Source organism: Fukomys damarensis, unplaced genomic scaffold, assembly GCF_012274545.1.
Source record: "Fukomys damarensis isolate Sample0158 unplaced genomic scaffold, DMR_v1.0_HiC HiC_scaffold_23, whole genome shotgun sequence".
Classification (NCBI taxonomy): Eukaryota; Metazoa; Chordata; class Mammalia; order Rodentia; family Bathyergidae; genus Fukomys; species Fukomys damarensis.
Window position 1 is genome coordinate 10,169,301 of NW_022900935.1, and position 15,108 is coordinate 10,184,408.

General features: G+C 37.4%; 1 protein-coding gene across 3 annotated transcripts in view; it reads right to left on the bottom strand.

Annotated features, from left to right (window-relative positions):
* The window catches only part of Kdm1a (lysine demethylase 1A), a 49,824-nt gene that overhangs the window by 11,993 nt on the left and 22,723 nt on the right, over nucleotides 1-15,108 (bottom strand). For 2 of the 3 annotated variants that reach the window (XM_033767713.1, XM_033767715.1), the window contains 8 exons: nucleotides 14,010-14,088; nucleotides 13,349-13,441; nucleotides 12,384-12,490; nucleotides 10,375-10,456; nucleotides 9,168-9,262; nucleotides 3,390-3,401; nucleotides 937-1,079; nucleotides 389-479 (listed from right to left, as the gene is read on the bottom strand). In XM_033767713.1, coding sequence (XP_033623604.1) covers nucleotides 389-479; nucleotides 937-1,079; nucleotides 3,390-3,401; nucleotides 9,168-9,262; nucleotides 10,375-10,456; nucleotides 12,384-12,490; nucleotides 13,349-13,441; nucleotides 14,010-14,088 — 702 coding nt within the window. The remainder of the gene's footprint in view (nucleotides 1-388; nucleotides 480-936; nucleotides 1,080-3,389; nucleotides 3,402-9,167; nucleotides 9,263-10,374; nucleotides 10,457-12,383; nucleotides 12,491-13,348; nucleotides 13,442-14,009; nucleotides 14,089-15,108) is intronic. The other variant, XM_033767714.1, reaches the window with a different exon arrangement.

The following is a 15,108-nucleotide window of genomic DNA, read 5'->3' on the forward strand; positions in this document are numbered from 1 at the left end:
CAAAAATACCAAAAGAAAAAAAAAAAAAAGAAATAATGATGGCAATGAACTGGCTCTGATTTGTTGGTCTTCATCAATGGGTACTTAGCCACTGATCTCTCTCAAATCCTAGAATTCAGCAGACAGCAGTGAGCCAGTGTTAGCACAGCTAATGGGAACCAGACACAGAGGAAAGATCTATTTCCTCTAGTAATTTTAATCAGTAGTGTCATATTCAAAGACAGACAAATAAGACTATGTCTTTGACTAGTCATTTGCTTAAGAATGAGTCCCAGCTATGCAGACTTTCTCTTCATGGAGACAAAACTCCAGAAACCCACTTACAAATTTCTAGCTTGAAGGCTCTTCCTCCTATTATAGCTTTTAAGAATAAAATACAGAATTATACCTTATTAAGAAGTTCTTTCAGTTCTTCCTGAGTTTTCACTATTTTCTTCCAATGTTCAATCTGCTCATCTTTGACGTGTTTTTCTTGTAACCTACAAGAGAGAACATGTGTGCCCCAGGTACCCAGACAGCTCTGCCACACCAGATAAGTGCCCATCAAAAGATTCAAAGACTTCGAGGCCCAATGGGACTTTTTTGCAGTATCAAAGATCGAATTCAGGACCTTGCACTTGTAAGGCAGGCATGGTGCCACTGAGCTAAATACCCAGCCCCCAATGGGACTTTTAATACCTGGAAACAAGAAAGTTGGCTGGTGGCAAATTACTGCCTAGGCTGTTAAATACAGTAACAAAGTCATACAATACAGCAAGTTATAGAACTGAAAAGTTCCCTAAGGATGTAACTGTTTTAAAGGCTTTTACTTTGGAGTTTAATAATTTCACATGAAAGTAAAAACTAGCTCAAACAAGACTACTTAGCAACTTAAAATACAAACAGCAAATCTGTAGATTTAAGCCAATATACAATAGGTGGTATCAAAGTACTTACTGAATGACAACTTCCAATGCCTGGCCAAGGGACACAGGCTTATTATTGAGGACATTGAAGTCTAGCTGATGACTAAGGTAAGATGTAGCTTCTAGCAACCGGTTAAATTCTTGCTCTACCATTTCATCTTTCTCTTTAGGAACCTGAAAATCCGAAGTATAGCAGAGTTGGTCCTTATAAGACTATAACACAGCCATCCATGAAGACACAAATGCTCTAGAATTTAAACAGATCAAAATATGTATCTCAAAGGGGAAGCCTTTGAGGAAATGATTTTTTCTTTTCCATGAAGTGGTTAAGCCCATTTAAATGAAATATGAAATGTTTTTGTCCTGATCATTCCCTCTTCTTCCACTTTTGCCCTCAGAGCTGGGACTCTGCCTGTACTGACAGCCATGGGCCGTACATGGTGCTGAAGATACATGGAGCACAAGGTGCACAGAGCTGACATGCACTGAGTTGAGCTGGGCTGACATGCAAAGGGCACACTAGCAAAGTCCCAGAGAACAAAAATGTATTAACACACCTGAGAACTTCTGTGATACAGGCAGGATGAGAAAATAAGCCCAAATTATGTGCTTCCCCTCAAAGATGACAAGAATTTCAGGTGGTACAGAAGAAAGTAGTGAAATTCATGCCTATCAAGAGGAACACACTAGCATCTTTATTATTTTTCAGATTAATAATTTCAGAGTCAAATGTCCTAAGCTTTTAGACTGTGAGGCACCAGGAGGTTTGGCTCCTCACTGCGGTAGACTAAGGAAAGGTTACAAAGCAGGTCATCAACCTGGACCACGCTCTAGGCCACACCATGTCCTCCTTATGGATACCATGCATCCCTTTGCTATAGTTTCACTGTGTCCCAAAGTAATACTGCTGAATTTGCGGCAGTAATCAAGAGAAGGAAAAAGCAGCTGGGCACTAACTGGGATATGAGATTCAAAATATGGATTTCCCTTCATTCAACCTGAAATTGTAAATAGGAAAACAAAACACCAAAGTTGTTAACATTAAGATGAGGAGGAGTGATCTTCAAAAACCAGAGGTAGCTGTTGACAGAATCATCAAAGTAAGATTCCACTCGTTTCAAATTCCTTAGTTCCTGCCCTGCCATTTAACGGGTGAGTGTGAAGCAAGGCCTCTGCTCTTCACTGACCGTATAAGTTACTTCATTAGATAAGCTGTCAGGTTGCAGGAAAACCCTGCTGAGAAGTGCAGAACTAAAAAATTAAAATTAAAAAAAAAAGCAAAGTAAAAGGATGGCAGCTCTCCTGTGGATCTGTGATTTCATCACAATCACACTTGAAGCACCAAGCATTAAAAGACTACATCAGAAGAGATCAGGACATCTGTATGAATTAGTAAATCATCCTTCACCTACAGAAAATCTAAATTTCTAAGGATCCTGTGGTTTGTGTTGAGATATGAGGCTGAGAATCAGCCTTTGGATGCTCAGTGTCATTTATATGTTAGGGGGGTCCTATGAAAACAACCGACCCACCCTTTCAACTCCATGGAGTAAAAGAGAGCTTGGGGTGATGTCCCCATTTGTTTCGTTTATAGGGCTATGACAGCAGGTGGCAGAGACCTTCTTGTCAGGAAGTTTATCTACTTTCTTGATTATATTCCCTCACTGATTTGATGGTCATATATAGAGAACTCAAATAATAAAATTTTGCTCAGAAACTTATTTCTAGTGCAACTCCTGCAATGATGCTAAAAAAGATAATTAGAGAAGACTAGCTCTCCTTTCAAACAGGAGACAGCTACATTTCTACAAAGTTATGTCAACCTAGCTGACCAATGATACAGTGTACAAACTGTCTTTTCTGCAGTGTAAGAAGCTGCTATCTCTACATGTGGCTTCAAAAATGCCTAGTAAGAAGCTGTTACAACAGCAAGAGGGACTAGATCACACATGCCTCTACAGCAGGGCAGAATGTGCCAATACGTATATAAGAATGCAAATGGGACCGATTAAAGCTCTTCCAGTGTCAGCTGGATGGCTCGCTTTAGATAAGCTTTAATCTTTGCAGCTAGGGTGACAGTAACATAGGGGTGTTCATACTGAGAAAGTATGCAGCACTCAGGCTCAGTAACTGGGGTCCAAGGTGTGTGGTAGAGAAATATTTAAAGGGACACTGTCAAGGTTAGAGGGACCAAATTGACCCTTTGTTTCTTCCCTCTATTTTCTAAGCAGCCCACTTGATTTATTACACTTTCCCCTTCAATCCACCCACATTCCCCACAAAAAAACTGATGTTTTACATGCGCTTTCAATGACAAAAACTCAAATGGCACCAGCCCAACATATAGGCGCAACTGTACAACAACAAACCAGTGTGAATGTGTGATGAAGAGGATCTTTGAAAAGAAAAGATTTAAGTGTCAAGCTTTTAATGGGTTATTGTAAACAGTGAGGAAAATGATTTGAAAAATTATGAAAAAAATACCTTGACAGTGTCCTTTTAACCAGTGCAGCAGAGAGAGAAATAAACTGTAAATAACAGCCCAACAGCCACATCAAGTTTAGTTTTGTACGACAGCAGTAAAATCAAGGCTTTAAAAACACACAGCATGACAGAAGCATTCTGTTAGCTCAGAAGCTGCAACCACCAGAGAAATAAGGAACAGATTATAGAGACCAAACTAGTAAGTCAAGAGGCACAGAAATGGCAAAAGGCAGTTTTAAAAAGGCAGGGAGAGGTGAGGTGTCCGGAAGCAGTGAGAACAAATCAAAATTCAATGAAAGGAAAAACACAGAACAGTAACAACAAAATCAAACAAAAATCAAACCAAAAGATTACTGCCACACGTGACCAACACCAGATGATAGGATACTTCTCCAGTGCACCCCCTTCAATCTGAGGCTCAGCTTTAGGAGATGAGGTGAAATAGCAACCAGGCCTACCCATTTTCTGCCAAGTTAAGCAATTACAGGGATGTTCCAAGGGCAGCCAGGGATAGGGCTGAAGCCTGGCTGTTCTTCCACTAACTTTAAAATTTCAATTTGAAATTAATGGAATATTTAGAAAATAACAAAATAGTTGTCCATTCAGAAACTAATACTGACCAGGAAAAAAAGCAAAAATGTGTTTTAATACATTTAAAATTTTAATTCACTTTAAAAAATGAGCTAGTTTTAAAAAATGTTCTATTGGACATATTCAGGCAATAAAAAGAATTAGCAAATGACTCCCCTCTTAAGCACCCTTAACTCTCTGTGCCATTTCTTTTCTTTGAGTGAGAAACCCTTGGATTCTGTTAGTTCTATAATTATGGAAAAAGAGTAACATAAAGGAGTTGAAATATTGGCAATCTCAACATAAGTCACAATACTTTTACCTGACCATTTTATTCTAGGTTCTTAATATGATCCTGGGAAAAGAATGCAATAAAAGATCACGAAGAGTTAAGCACCATTTTAGAAGGCAGGTGGATTTCTACATTCCAACACAGTAAGAACTTGTAATAACAAACTAAGAAGCATTTTTGGTGAAAAGAACAATAATACAGAATCTTCTCTCAAAGAAACAAACGATTATTACTATGACTTTCAAATTTTTTTTTTTTTTTGTACCAGGGATTGAAAGATATTTATTTTTTATGAAAGCCCCAAATAAAAATGCTTGCATTCTGAGAATCTGATGAGCTGCATTATTCTAAATGGATTCAATCCTAACTGTTTTGGTCCTGAAGATTATAGGAAGAATACCTACACGTCAGCAGAAGGGCAGCCTAGCCTGTGTGTCCAGCCCGTGGGGAATAAATTTAAGGAAAGCCAAATAACTTTTTGGACAAGGTTCCTAACTTTTGCAGGAAATAATCTCAAAAGAGGTGTACCCCTGATTACCTTCCATTACCAAAACCCTTCAAGTCTTTAAACACATTTACATTTATCTTACTTCAAGTAAGCGCTCTAACACCAGACTAGCATGGACTTAAGGGCTGCAATGTTCCAGTAAGAAGCTTCTGAGATTTTAGCCTGAGAAATTCTTAGAAAAATTATGTTTAAAAAAAGTGTTAATAGCCAAATCTGGTTAATGGAGGACACACTCAATTCTACCTCCCCATCCTCACACCACTGACCACTTCCAGAATTACAGGGACACAGAAGATTAAAATTAGCTCCCCTGGAAAAATCTAGAAGTAATTTACATTCAAGAGTATCTAATTCAAATTTTCCCAAACAGGCAAGGAAACAAAATACAGCTATTCTCCCTAATGTTACAACAAGGACACTGGGCCTTTGATCCAAGTAAAATTCAGTGTGCTTCTATCAATGGAGACTGCTGCCCTCTACCCTGACACCTTGTATAGGAGTCTTCAGGGATTAGAAGTGACTGTCTTATTTACAGCAGTAACTGGGTGTGTGAAGAGGTATAGACACACAACAGATCTAAGTAGTTCACTCTAGCAGTTTCTGGCACACAGAGAGGTGCTCCGTAAATTCCTGTTAAATGAATAAATATAGTCTGGAAAAGTTAAGCTAGTACTATATCTATATTTGACAGCTGAAAAACTATTTTAAAATTTTGTTTTTGAGACAGGGTCTCACTGTGTAGTTCAGGCTAGCCTTGAACTCTCTGTGTAGCTAGGCTAGCCTGGAACTCAGTGATCTTCTAGCCTCTGCCTCCTGAGTGCTGGGATTACAGGCATGAGCTCTCACGCTCAGCTTATTTTGGAACTTTGAGACTATTAAAGGTAGATTTTTATATTTGTAAAACACTGGGATTTAAAAGGAGGAAGAGAAAGACTGCTGTAAAGATACAGAGGACGTTTCTTCAAAGGCATATGAAAACCAAAAAAGCTAACAGACTTGTGTTATAAAAAAAACAAAAAACAAAAACAAAAACAAAAAACCCCCGAAGCAACAGCCTACATTTGTATATGAATACAAATGAAAACTTGCTAGGTATTATAGGTGCTGAGTAGATGTACAATTAAAAGGGCTTTGTAAGAGGCCTAGCATCCATCATCTTTTAGGTATTATGTTTCTTCCTTTTTCTTTTTTCTGGTACTGGGAATTGGAACTCAGGACCTTGTGCTTAGGGGACAGCGGCGCGGTGCCACTGAGCTAAATCTCCAGTTGCTCTTCCTTTTTCTTTGTAACAGCTAAGCCAATCCCAAGAAGAAAATAAAAATCTCAGTTTTTCAAAGTAACTGAGTCTTCAGATCTCACTTGGGAAGAGATACTCCAAAACCAACCAGAAACCTTGTAAGGCAGAATGCTACAGCACCACAGGAAAATGATTAAGATACCCTTTCCAGGGCCGGGATCTAACTGGCACCATGCCTGCCTGGCAAGCGCAAGGTCCTGAGTTTGATCCCCGGTACCATACACACACACACACACACACACACACACACAAAAAGATAGCTTTTCCATTACTTTAAAAAAATTTTTGAAAAGAGGCATGGGGTTGCATACCTATAATCCCAGCACTGAGGAAGCCCAGCCTGGCAACATAGCAAGACTTCATCTCAAAAGGGGAAGGGGAGGGGCACTAAGTATGTAACTCACAGCAAAGGCTCTGGATTCAATCCCCAGTACTGGGAGTGGAGGTGGGGGTGGCAATGGCTAAAGCCCCAAGTAATTAGCTAGTATACAGAAGATGAAGGAACATTTATTCTACTTCTATGCATCTGCATATTTCAGCTCCATCACAGTGACTACCAAGATGTTTCTGATATGAATTACCCGTTTCCTAACCTTGTCTAGTTAAAGATGATTACAGGATAGGCTGAAGTATATATAACTTCACCCTGTGGGAAGCTGTTGTGTTAGCTCTGCTTTTACAGACTTGGTACAGTAAGATATGGGAGATTCCTTCTATTGACACAGACATCCTAAATATCCCTATGGTATTTTATTCCCTTTATAGGACAGCCCTTGTTCTAGTAATCTAGAACTATAAAATAAACTTCCCCTGTCAAAAATAAACAGAACCTCAACATTCTAGCTGTCCACATAAAACCAGAGAAAAGACTCAGGGTAACTTCTTTCAGGAATTCTTGTGACTGTGGTGATTAAAACAGTATGAATCTAAAAACCAAATGGATATATGTCTTTACGTCAGGATTACCTCTGATTTTTATAACTCTGATTAAGTGCTGGCCTTACAAAGGATGACAGATTTAATTCCTACATACTAAGCACAAAACCATGAAGTTACCCTCTTTTTGATTCTTTATGTAAAAGAATGGAGAAACACAACCCCATCTTGTCTAATAGTTTACTAAAGAAAAATCAATGGCTGAGTAAATTTCTATGTGATGTAGACTCTGCTGGATCCTGAAGGAACTACTAAGAGAAGGTCCTCTGAGAAGGCTACAGCAGACACAATCACATAGGCAGAGTTGTACACATTCATCCCACCCCACCTTCCATCAAATACCAGGCAAGTATAGCAAAACTACTAGAGGACTTTGAGCAGCACAGAATCTCCTGGCCTTTCTAGTATGAGCTTATCCCCCTTTAGAGAACTCTCTACATTGTCCCCTGTTTCCAAAGTCATTCCCTCCCACAGCCACAGGCTGCAGTTCTTACCTGCTCCTCACAAATATTCTCCCCTGACCCCTGCCCCCTCCACACACTTTCCCACTCCCTTGGTTCTTCTGTAGCAATTTGTTCTTTTTATCTAATTCTTGGTAAATCTGTCTGAGCTACTGAGCTATTTATGATCTATCTACTGATCCATTTGTACCTTTCTTTAAAATACCTTAGACAACAGACAAAAACAAAAAAATCCAACTGAAGAGGCTAAGTTAAACAAGACTGAAAAATGGAGGTCTATTATAGTATTCTCTACTTTTGTGCTTATTTTTAAACTCCCACAATAAAAATTTGAGAAAAAGAAATATTTGTGGGTTGGGTAATACATGCCTGTAATCCCAGTGCCCTGGAAAGCTAAGGCAGGAGGCTGAAAGCTTAAGCCCAATATGGGTAACTCAGTAGAACTCTATTTCAAAATAATAAATCTTAGTGTGAAGGCCTTGGATTAAAAAAACAACAACAAAAACAACTGTATATGAGTATTACTAGACTATTTACTGAATGGCTGAATTAATCTTTAATTCATTCTTTCTCACTGTGTTCTTTATTCTGCCAGAAGCCTCCTTAAAGCCTTAGGAGTAAATGTGGACCAGGATGGTGGGAATGGGAACGAAGGCACATCCTCAGTGTCCTTTCCTGATACAACCCAATTAAGTCTAATGTAGACTAGAATATGTGAGGATATCCCTTAAGGCCCTTCATATAAAATTGAAGAGTTGAGATCTATCGCTTTTAGAAAAGGTAGTTAAGCCACCATATATAGAGCAAATCTTCCCTTTCTCAAAACATAAAGATAATAATGTGCTTATATCCTGAGAGGTATGGACTCTTATCCTAATGGGAATGTTTCTGCTGAATACAAACTTTTTTGTTTTGTTTTGTTTTGGTGCCAGGCATCGAACTGAGGTCCCTGTGCTTGAGAGGCAGGTGGCGAACCACTGAGCTAAATCCCTGGCCCCTGAATACAAACTTTTGAATTTCACTCACCCCAAAAACTATAGCAAATATATTTTCACAATCTAAACCCATCTCATGGGCTGGGGATTTAGCTCAGTGGTTCCAGCGCCTGCCTTGCAAGTGGCGAGGGCCCAAGTTCCATCCCCAGTACCAATAAAATAAAATAAAATAAACCCATCTCACAATCATTAAACTACTCTCATTCCTACAGACCGATTTTCACTTTCACACTACTGTGGCACTAAGAATTAGAAGTTTTTATACCTCTAGTCTACAAACACTTTAACCTAGCTTTGCATTTGGATAAGCACCCCCCCACCCCAATTTGGCTATTAGCCCATCAAAAGCTTGAGCCTATAAACACAAACTGAAGTCATAAAGAGCACATGGAGTTAAAGCACACGATGGGAGGCACAATACAAAGAAATGAAGAATCAGGTTTTGATTCCATAGGTGTCCTGGAAAAGTGGCTACAGTCAAACACAAAGATTATCTAACTAGCTAGCCTTCATCAAATGTCTACTATACAGATAAATGCATAGACAGACATAAATATCCACATACACAATAATCCCTTCCCGTATAGCTCAGAGTTAAGAAACCAGAAAAATATTACATTTCTCAGTTTATATTGTGTGTATGTTTAGTTACACATTCTGTCCAGATTATTTCCAACTGAACCAAATAAATTTTTAAAAGTTGATTGTCCTCAACTTACAGCTTGTCCATTGGCTTCATACAGTGGGCATTTTTGCTTGATCTTGGCCAGTTCCATATTTACTTGTTTGCTGACCACAGCCATGGGATTCCCTCCTAGAAAAAGACTCAATTGAGTATACCCATGAAAAGGAAAACTTTAAAGTAAAAATATTTTTACTCAAAATTTAAAAAGCTCAAAAATTAAGAGTATGTAAATTATATCTTTAAAATGCTCAAAGTAAAAATATGTAAGATAAGCATAAAGAAAAAACAAAAAATTAGCCATAATTCCGTGAGGTAACATTTTATTAGAGACCCTTCTAGATTTTAGATGCATTAAAATTACATATCGTATCCAAAAAAGAATAATAACACATGTGCTGTTTCATGATATTTCTTTAATTTAGTAATATAATGTGGACACTTATATGCTGCTAGGAGCTACATAATTTTTAGGGGCTATACAGTTCTTACTGTCTAACAATTTAATCTTCTAAATTGTGGTTTTGAATATTCTGCCATTAAATAATGCCATAAAAAATGCTCCCAAATAAAAAGGTCCACTCGCCTGTTTACATAGAATGATATCTTAGAAATGGGAAAAAGATAATCCCAGGTCAAAAGACTTGTAGAAACAACATATACCTTGCACATACTGATGTACCCCGATGTACCCCTTCAGGAAGACTACTTGGCGATTCACTTCTCACTAATGGAAGAAAAGTACTTGCCATGGTTTGAATATGAGTTTTCTCCTTAAAACTTATGCTGAATTACGCTATTATGAAAGGAGCAGAAATTTAATCCCATCATGGTGTAAAGAAGTGGGGCTTTTGGGAAGTTATTAGATAAGATAATTAGGGTGGAGCCCCAAGATTTCATCTGGGTGGTTTTGTAAGAGCGAGAAAGACCAGAAGACAGAGACATATATGTGTACTTCCTGTCTCTTGCCACATGATAATGTGTGCCATCTCAGGACTCTTTCAGCAAGGACTCCCTAGACCTTTGACCACAAGTATGGACCAATATAAACATTTTCTTTACAACTCACCCATTCTGCACTGTTACTGGGAAAAACAACAACAACAAAATCAAACAAACAAAATCCCCAAACCATAGTACCCCAAACCAATGTATTTTAAAACTGCTTCTATGGCTTGAAAATGTAAGCTTATAAACAATCTTGTGAGTTTCAGACTATTAGCATGAAATTAAGAATTACTTACCAAGACCTGTTACTACCATGGCTCCAAGATCTGCTACATAGTTTCCTTTGCGAAATGTGGCAACTCGTCCACCCACTCGATCCTATTAGACATTAAATGGCCAAAATCAATTCTGTTTTAACCACAATAATTTAGCATACCAGGTGCTTAGTCTTTCACGATTTAAAAAGAAAGGCGTAGAGTTTACAAAGAATGCAAGCAACAGTACTGCACAGCATGGTGGTGCACAGTGGTACACGTTTCTCAGAAGGCTAAGACAGGAGGGTCACACATTCCAGGACCTTAGGAAACAGCCGTCTCAAAACTTAAAAATAAAAATAAAAAGGGCTAGGCACATAGTTAGTGGTAAGAGTGCTTGTTTTGCATGCATGAGGCCCTGGGTGTATGTACACATGCACACTCTATTACTGTGGGCACAAACAACAAATGAAATTTAACTAGAAACTGAGGGAGAAAGGTAGGTGGTAATATGTAAGAGGTACAGAATTAAATGATGTGATGTGAAATAGTTCTAACAGGCAAAAGACACTGTAGTAAAAGGTACTATCTTTCTATCCAGTTTTCTCTAATGCCTCTTCTTCAAGTACAGGATACATAAGAGCCATCCATGTAGAAAATACATGTTCACAAACTCCAGCACCAAATACTAATGCTAACTTCTGCCACCCCAGCATGACTCTTCCCCTAATGCCTGCAGTCAGCTGTGATCCTCCCCCACCCTCAGGTGGGTCTCATGATGTTGCTCAGGCTGATCTTGAACTCTGAGCTCAAGCAATCCTCTTGCCTAGGCCTCCTGAGTAGCTGGTACCATTGGTGTGTACCACTCACCTGACACGTCTGTTAATAATCTGACAAGACGATTTCTCTGACTGCCCTGTGGTGGAGTTCACTGAGCATGTAACACTGAAAACACACTTTGTCCCTAAATAGTCCCTAAAGACTTTCAAATATGGGAAAAGCTTACTTAGTTTTTAGTTATAATTCAATTATATAACCTTAGTATGTAGTAAGCAGAGGGTACATAAATATTTTTGAATTAATGAAACATTATTTTTAGTAACAGATTATATCAGGAAAATATTCGATTTCCCTAGACTCTATTTTAAGATATCTTAAAAATTTGCAGGTTATGAAAAGGAATTTCGATTGCACTGTACGTGATTATTTAAAAACTTTTATAAAATTTTAGATTCCTTAGTTTACCTAATAGGTGGTGTATTATGGTTTGTTTTTTTTTGGTATCAGAGATCGAACTTGGGTCCTTATGCTTGTAAGGCAGGCAGCAGAACCACTGAGCTAAATCCCTGGCCCTGTGGTTTGGTTTTAATAGTGGGAGTTCAGGAAGACTAATCCACTGAAGGACAATTAAATTCCAAAAGTTAATCATGAAAATAACTTTCCTAGTAGCATCCTAATAAGGTGCTCCTTGATCTACCGTATGGAGTCAACCCCTTCCTCCTTTGGTTTCTACTTTTCTCTCTAGGACTAATAATTAAGGAAACCAAGATCTTGGCTTCATTTGGGCCTAAAGATGATTTCTGCTTGATGTGAAGTAATTCTTCTTCTTTGACTATCAAACAGGGAATACAATTCACCACTTCAAAAAACTGCCTCCAATAGAGAGTAAATCCATGAGGGCCCCAAATTTGAGAGCTCACCTCAAGAAATAATGTCCTGAAAATATTCAGGATGTCTGGATTCCTTACAAACTCAAAATACTCAATGAGCACTTTTCAAAGCTTTACTGTCAAAAATGGTTCATCCAGGGGCTGGGGTAGCAGCTCAGTGGTAGAGTACTTGCCAGCACATGAGACCTTGGGTTTGATCCCAGCACCACAAAAACAAAAAACACTTCATCCAATATAAATTAGCAATCTAAAAAAGACTGTGCGTAGTATACAAATCAATTTGGCTGAGTTTAAGATGTACAATTCCTTACTCTGAAACAGGTAATTTCTTTTACCATTTTCCAATGGGTCAGCCTAATAAACCCAAAATAAAATTCTTACCCTGGCTTCCAGAAGTGTGACATCCATTCCAAAACTTTGTAGTTGTCGGGCCGCTGCCAAGCCTGAGACTCCAGAGCCTATAATAATTACCTTTCCTGTCTTTTTAGCTAAAAGCAAAAAAATGAAAAAAAAAAAAAAATCAAGAGTATCTTGTTGTTAGAATTTGTTTATTTATTTCCCCTATAAAAATCTCTTGGTTCTTAACATATCATTATCCATTAAAAGTAACAAATTCAGCTATTTTTAAAATATGGAAAAAACCCAAAAACTCATTAACACTTTTTTTCCTAATTTTTAAAATGGTACTGGGGCTGGAACCCAGGGCTATATACATGCAGACAATCTATCACCAACCAACTGTTGAACTATTTATAAATCAAATTCATTTCCTTGAAATTTACTTTCTCCTTATTTTCAATAATGTTTTAGTATATGTAATCCTTAATACATCATGAATGATTTGCCCGTTTTAATCAAGAACATATTCAAGGACATAATTCTGGGTATATTTCCTTTAAGATATACTTCTCTGCAGTCTTAAATCAGTATTCCTTTTTTTTGAAGAATTAAGACATTAGAAATAAATGTATTAATTCTCAAAATATCCCTGACTTCTTGATCTCTGGCAGATGTTACCAAAACATTATGTTAAAAAAAAAAAAATCAATTAGAGAAAAACTTTCAACCTCCTGCTTGCAAAACTGCTTACATTTAACAATGTTTTTAAACTCTGATTTTCTAAAACTTGGAAATCTAATCTTTTTCTAAGTGCCTATCAAGCTAGAAATTAAGGGAAATGTGTACTTATTTAAAGAATTTATTTTAAATTTGACTTAAAGGATAAATGAGAATATTTTGACTAAATAAGTTTATAAATCAAAATAAAATGCTAACAATACCATGGATATAAAATACAGTTTACATAACTTAAAACTATTAAATTAATTGGCCAGGTAAGTCCTTACTTGGTAAGGGTTTTATCCTCTTATAGATGCCAAAGTTGATAAGACCATGACGCTCTAAATAACTGTGAACTCGATGGACAAGCACAGTATCACCTATAAGATAAATTAATTTTAAAATGTTTGTATTTGCAACAGTTTAAGCCGAAAACTTTTCTAACTTTTCATCAAGTCTTTCTACACGTGTTCCCATAAGCTTCAGGTAAAATGATTCTTTTTAGTCTGTGAGGTAGCCCAAATGTGTATCACATTATTCGAAATTTTTTAGAATGACATTCCAGTACAGATGATATGGAGGATAAACCTTTGTAAAGTAGCTGTAATACTCACTCATGTTGGCCAAACTTTCTAAGTAAGCCCTTGCTGGTGGTCAAGTAGGAAATAAAGCCAGACAGCTACCAAATCACGTTCCAAAATAAAACACAGATCAAAGCTGCACAACAAAATCTAAGAAAATTTGGAAATCTCTTGAATTCATCTGTCAATACAATTTAAAAACCAGAAAACAAAAACATAAAAAATAGGCTAATTTTTGCACTGCAGAGGGCAAAATTATATATGTATGTACATATGAAAAAATTAATTGCACTCATGAAATTCCTAGAAAAAGTTATCCATTTTTGCAATATGGTCCAAAATCAGTCTTATCAAACATACTACTTACTGTTATAAGGTGCTTCTAATTGTTGGAGAGTAGCCTCAAACGTCAGCTGAATCTTTGGATTATCCAACCACAATTGTAACTATATATAAATAACATAAATCATATTACAAACAAATAGACATATCATTTAACCATCTGTAAAATCATCTTTTCAATGTTAAGACTTCAAATATGAATTTTACTCAGGGAAGGTTATATTCCTTTGTTGGGAATATATTTTTGTATTTCCTGATGAAACAGAAAACTGCACCAGGTAAATGAAGAAGCTAGGGATATTTAACCTAAAAAGGAAATATACCTACTAACTTGTCAAGATCATATGGTTACATGGCTGGGTTACATGCCTCCAGCGATACTGAGTGGATAAAATCCATACACCCTAATGATCAATTAGATATACAGAGGTGAGAGAGAAAGGTATTAAGGGTAATTTCTCACTTTTTTGCTTGTACAACTGAATGGGTCAGTGTGTCATCACTGCATGAGGTCACTGAAAGAAGAAATGAGAAAGTCTACCACTACGGCAACTAAAATAAGTATCTTAGAGGAGGTAATGTCTGGTCACATGCTTATGAGTGAGAACTAAAGTCAAATGTGCAGAAGAGAGCTCCCCCAGTTCACATAATGGCTGGTTGTTAAGGATACACATATATAGCAACTAAAGAAGAGAACAACCAGGAAGGCAGGAACAAAATCAAAATGCAGTGTCAGTGAAGACAAGGGAATGGTATGTTCAAGAAGGGAGCAGTTAAAGTCAGGTGTGGTGGTACACACTTGTAATCCTGGCATTCTGGAAGGCTGACATGGGAGAATTTAAAGTTTGAGCCTAGATTGGGTAACTCAGTGATTTAGCAAGACTCTGCCTCAAAATAAAAAAATAGAGCTGGGGATTTAGCTCAGTGGTTCTGCTGCCTGCCTCACAAGCTCAAGGTCCTGAGTTTGATCCCTGGTACCACAAATAATAAATAAATAAATAATAAAAAAAAGGGGCTTAAGATAGAACTCAATGCAAAGGCCCTGGGTTCAATGCCCAGTACCTAAATAAATAAAGTCAATTATTTCAAATACTGCTGAAAAAAAAAAACAACAACAACAACAA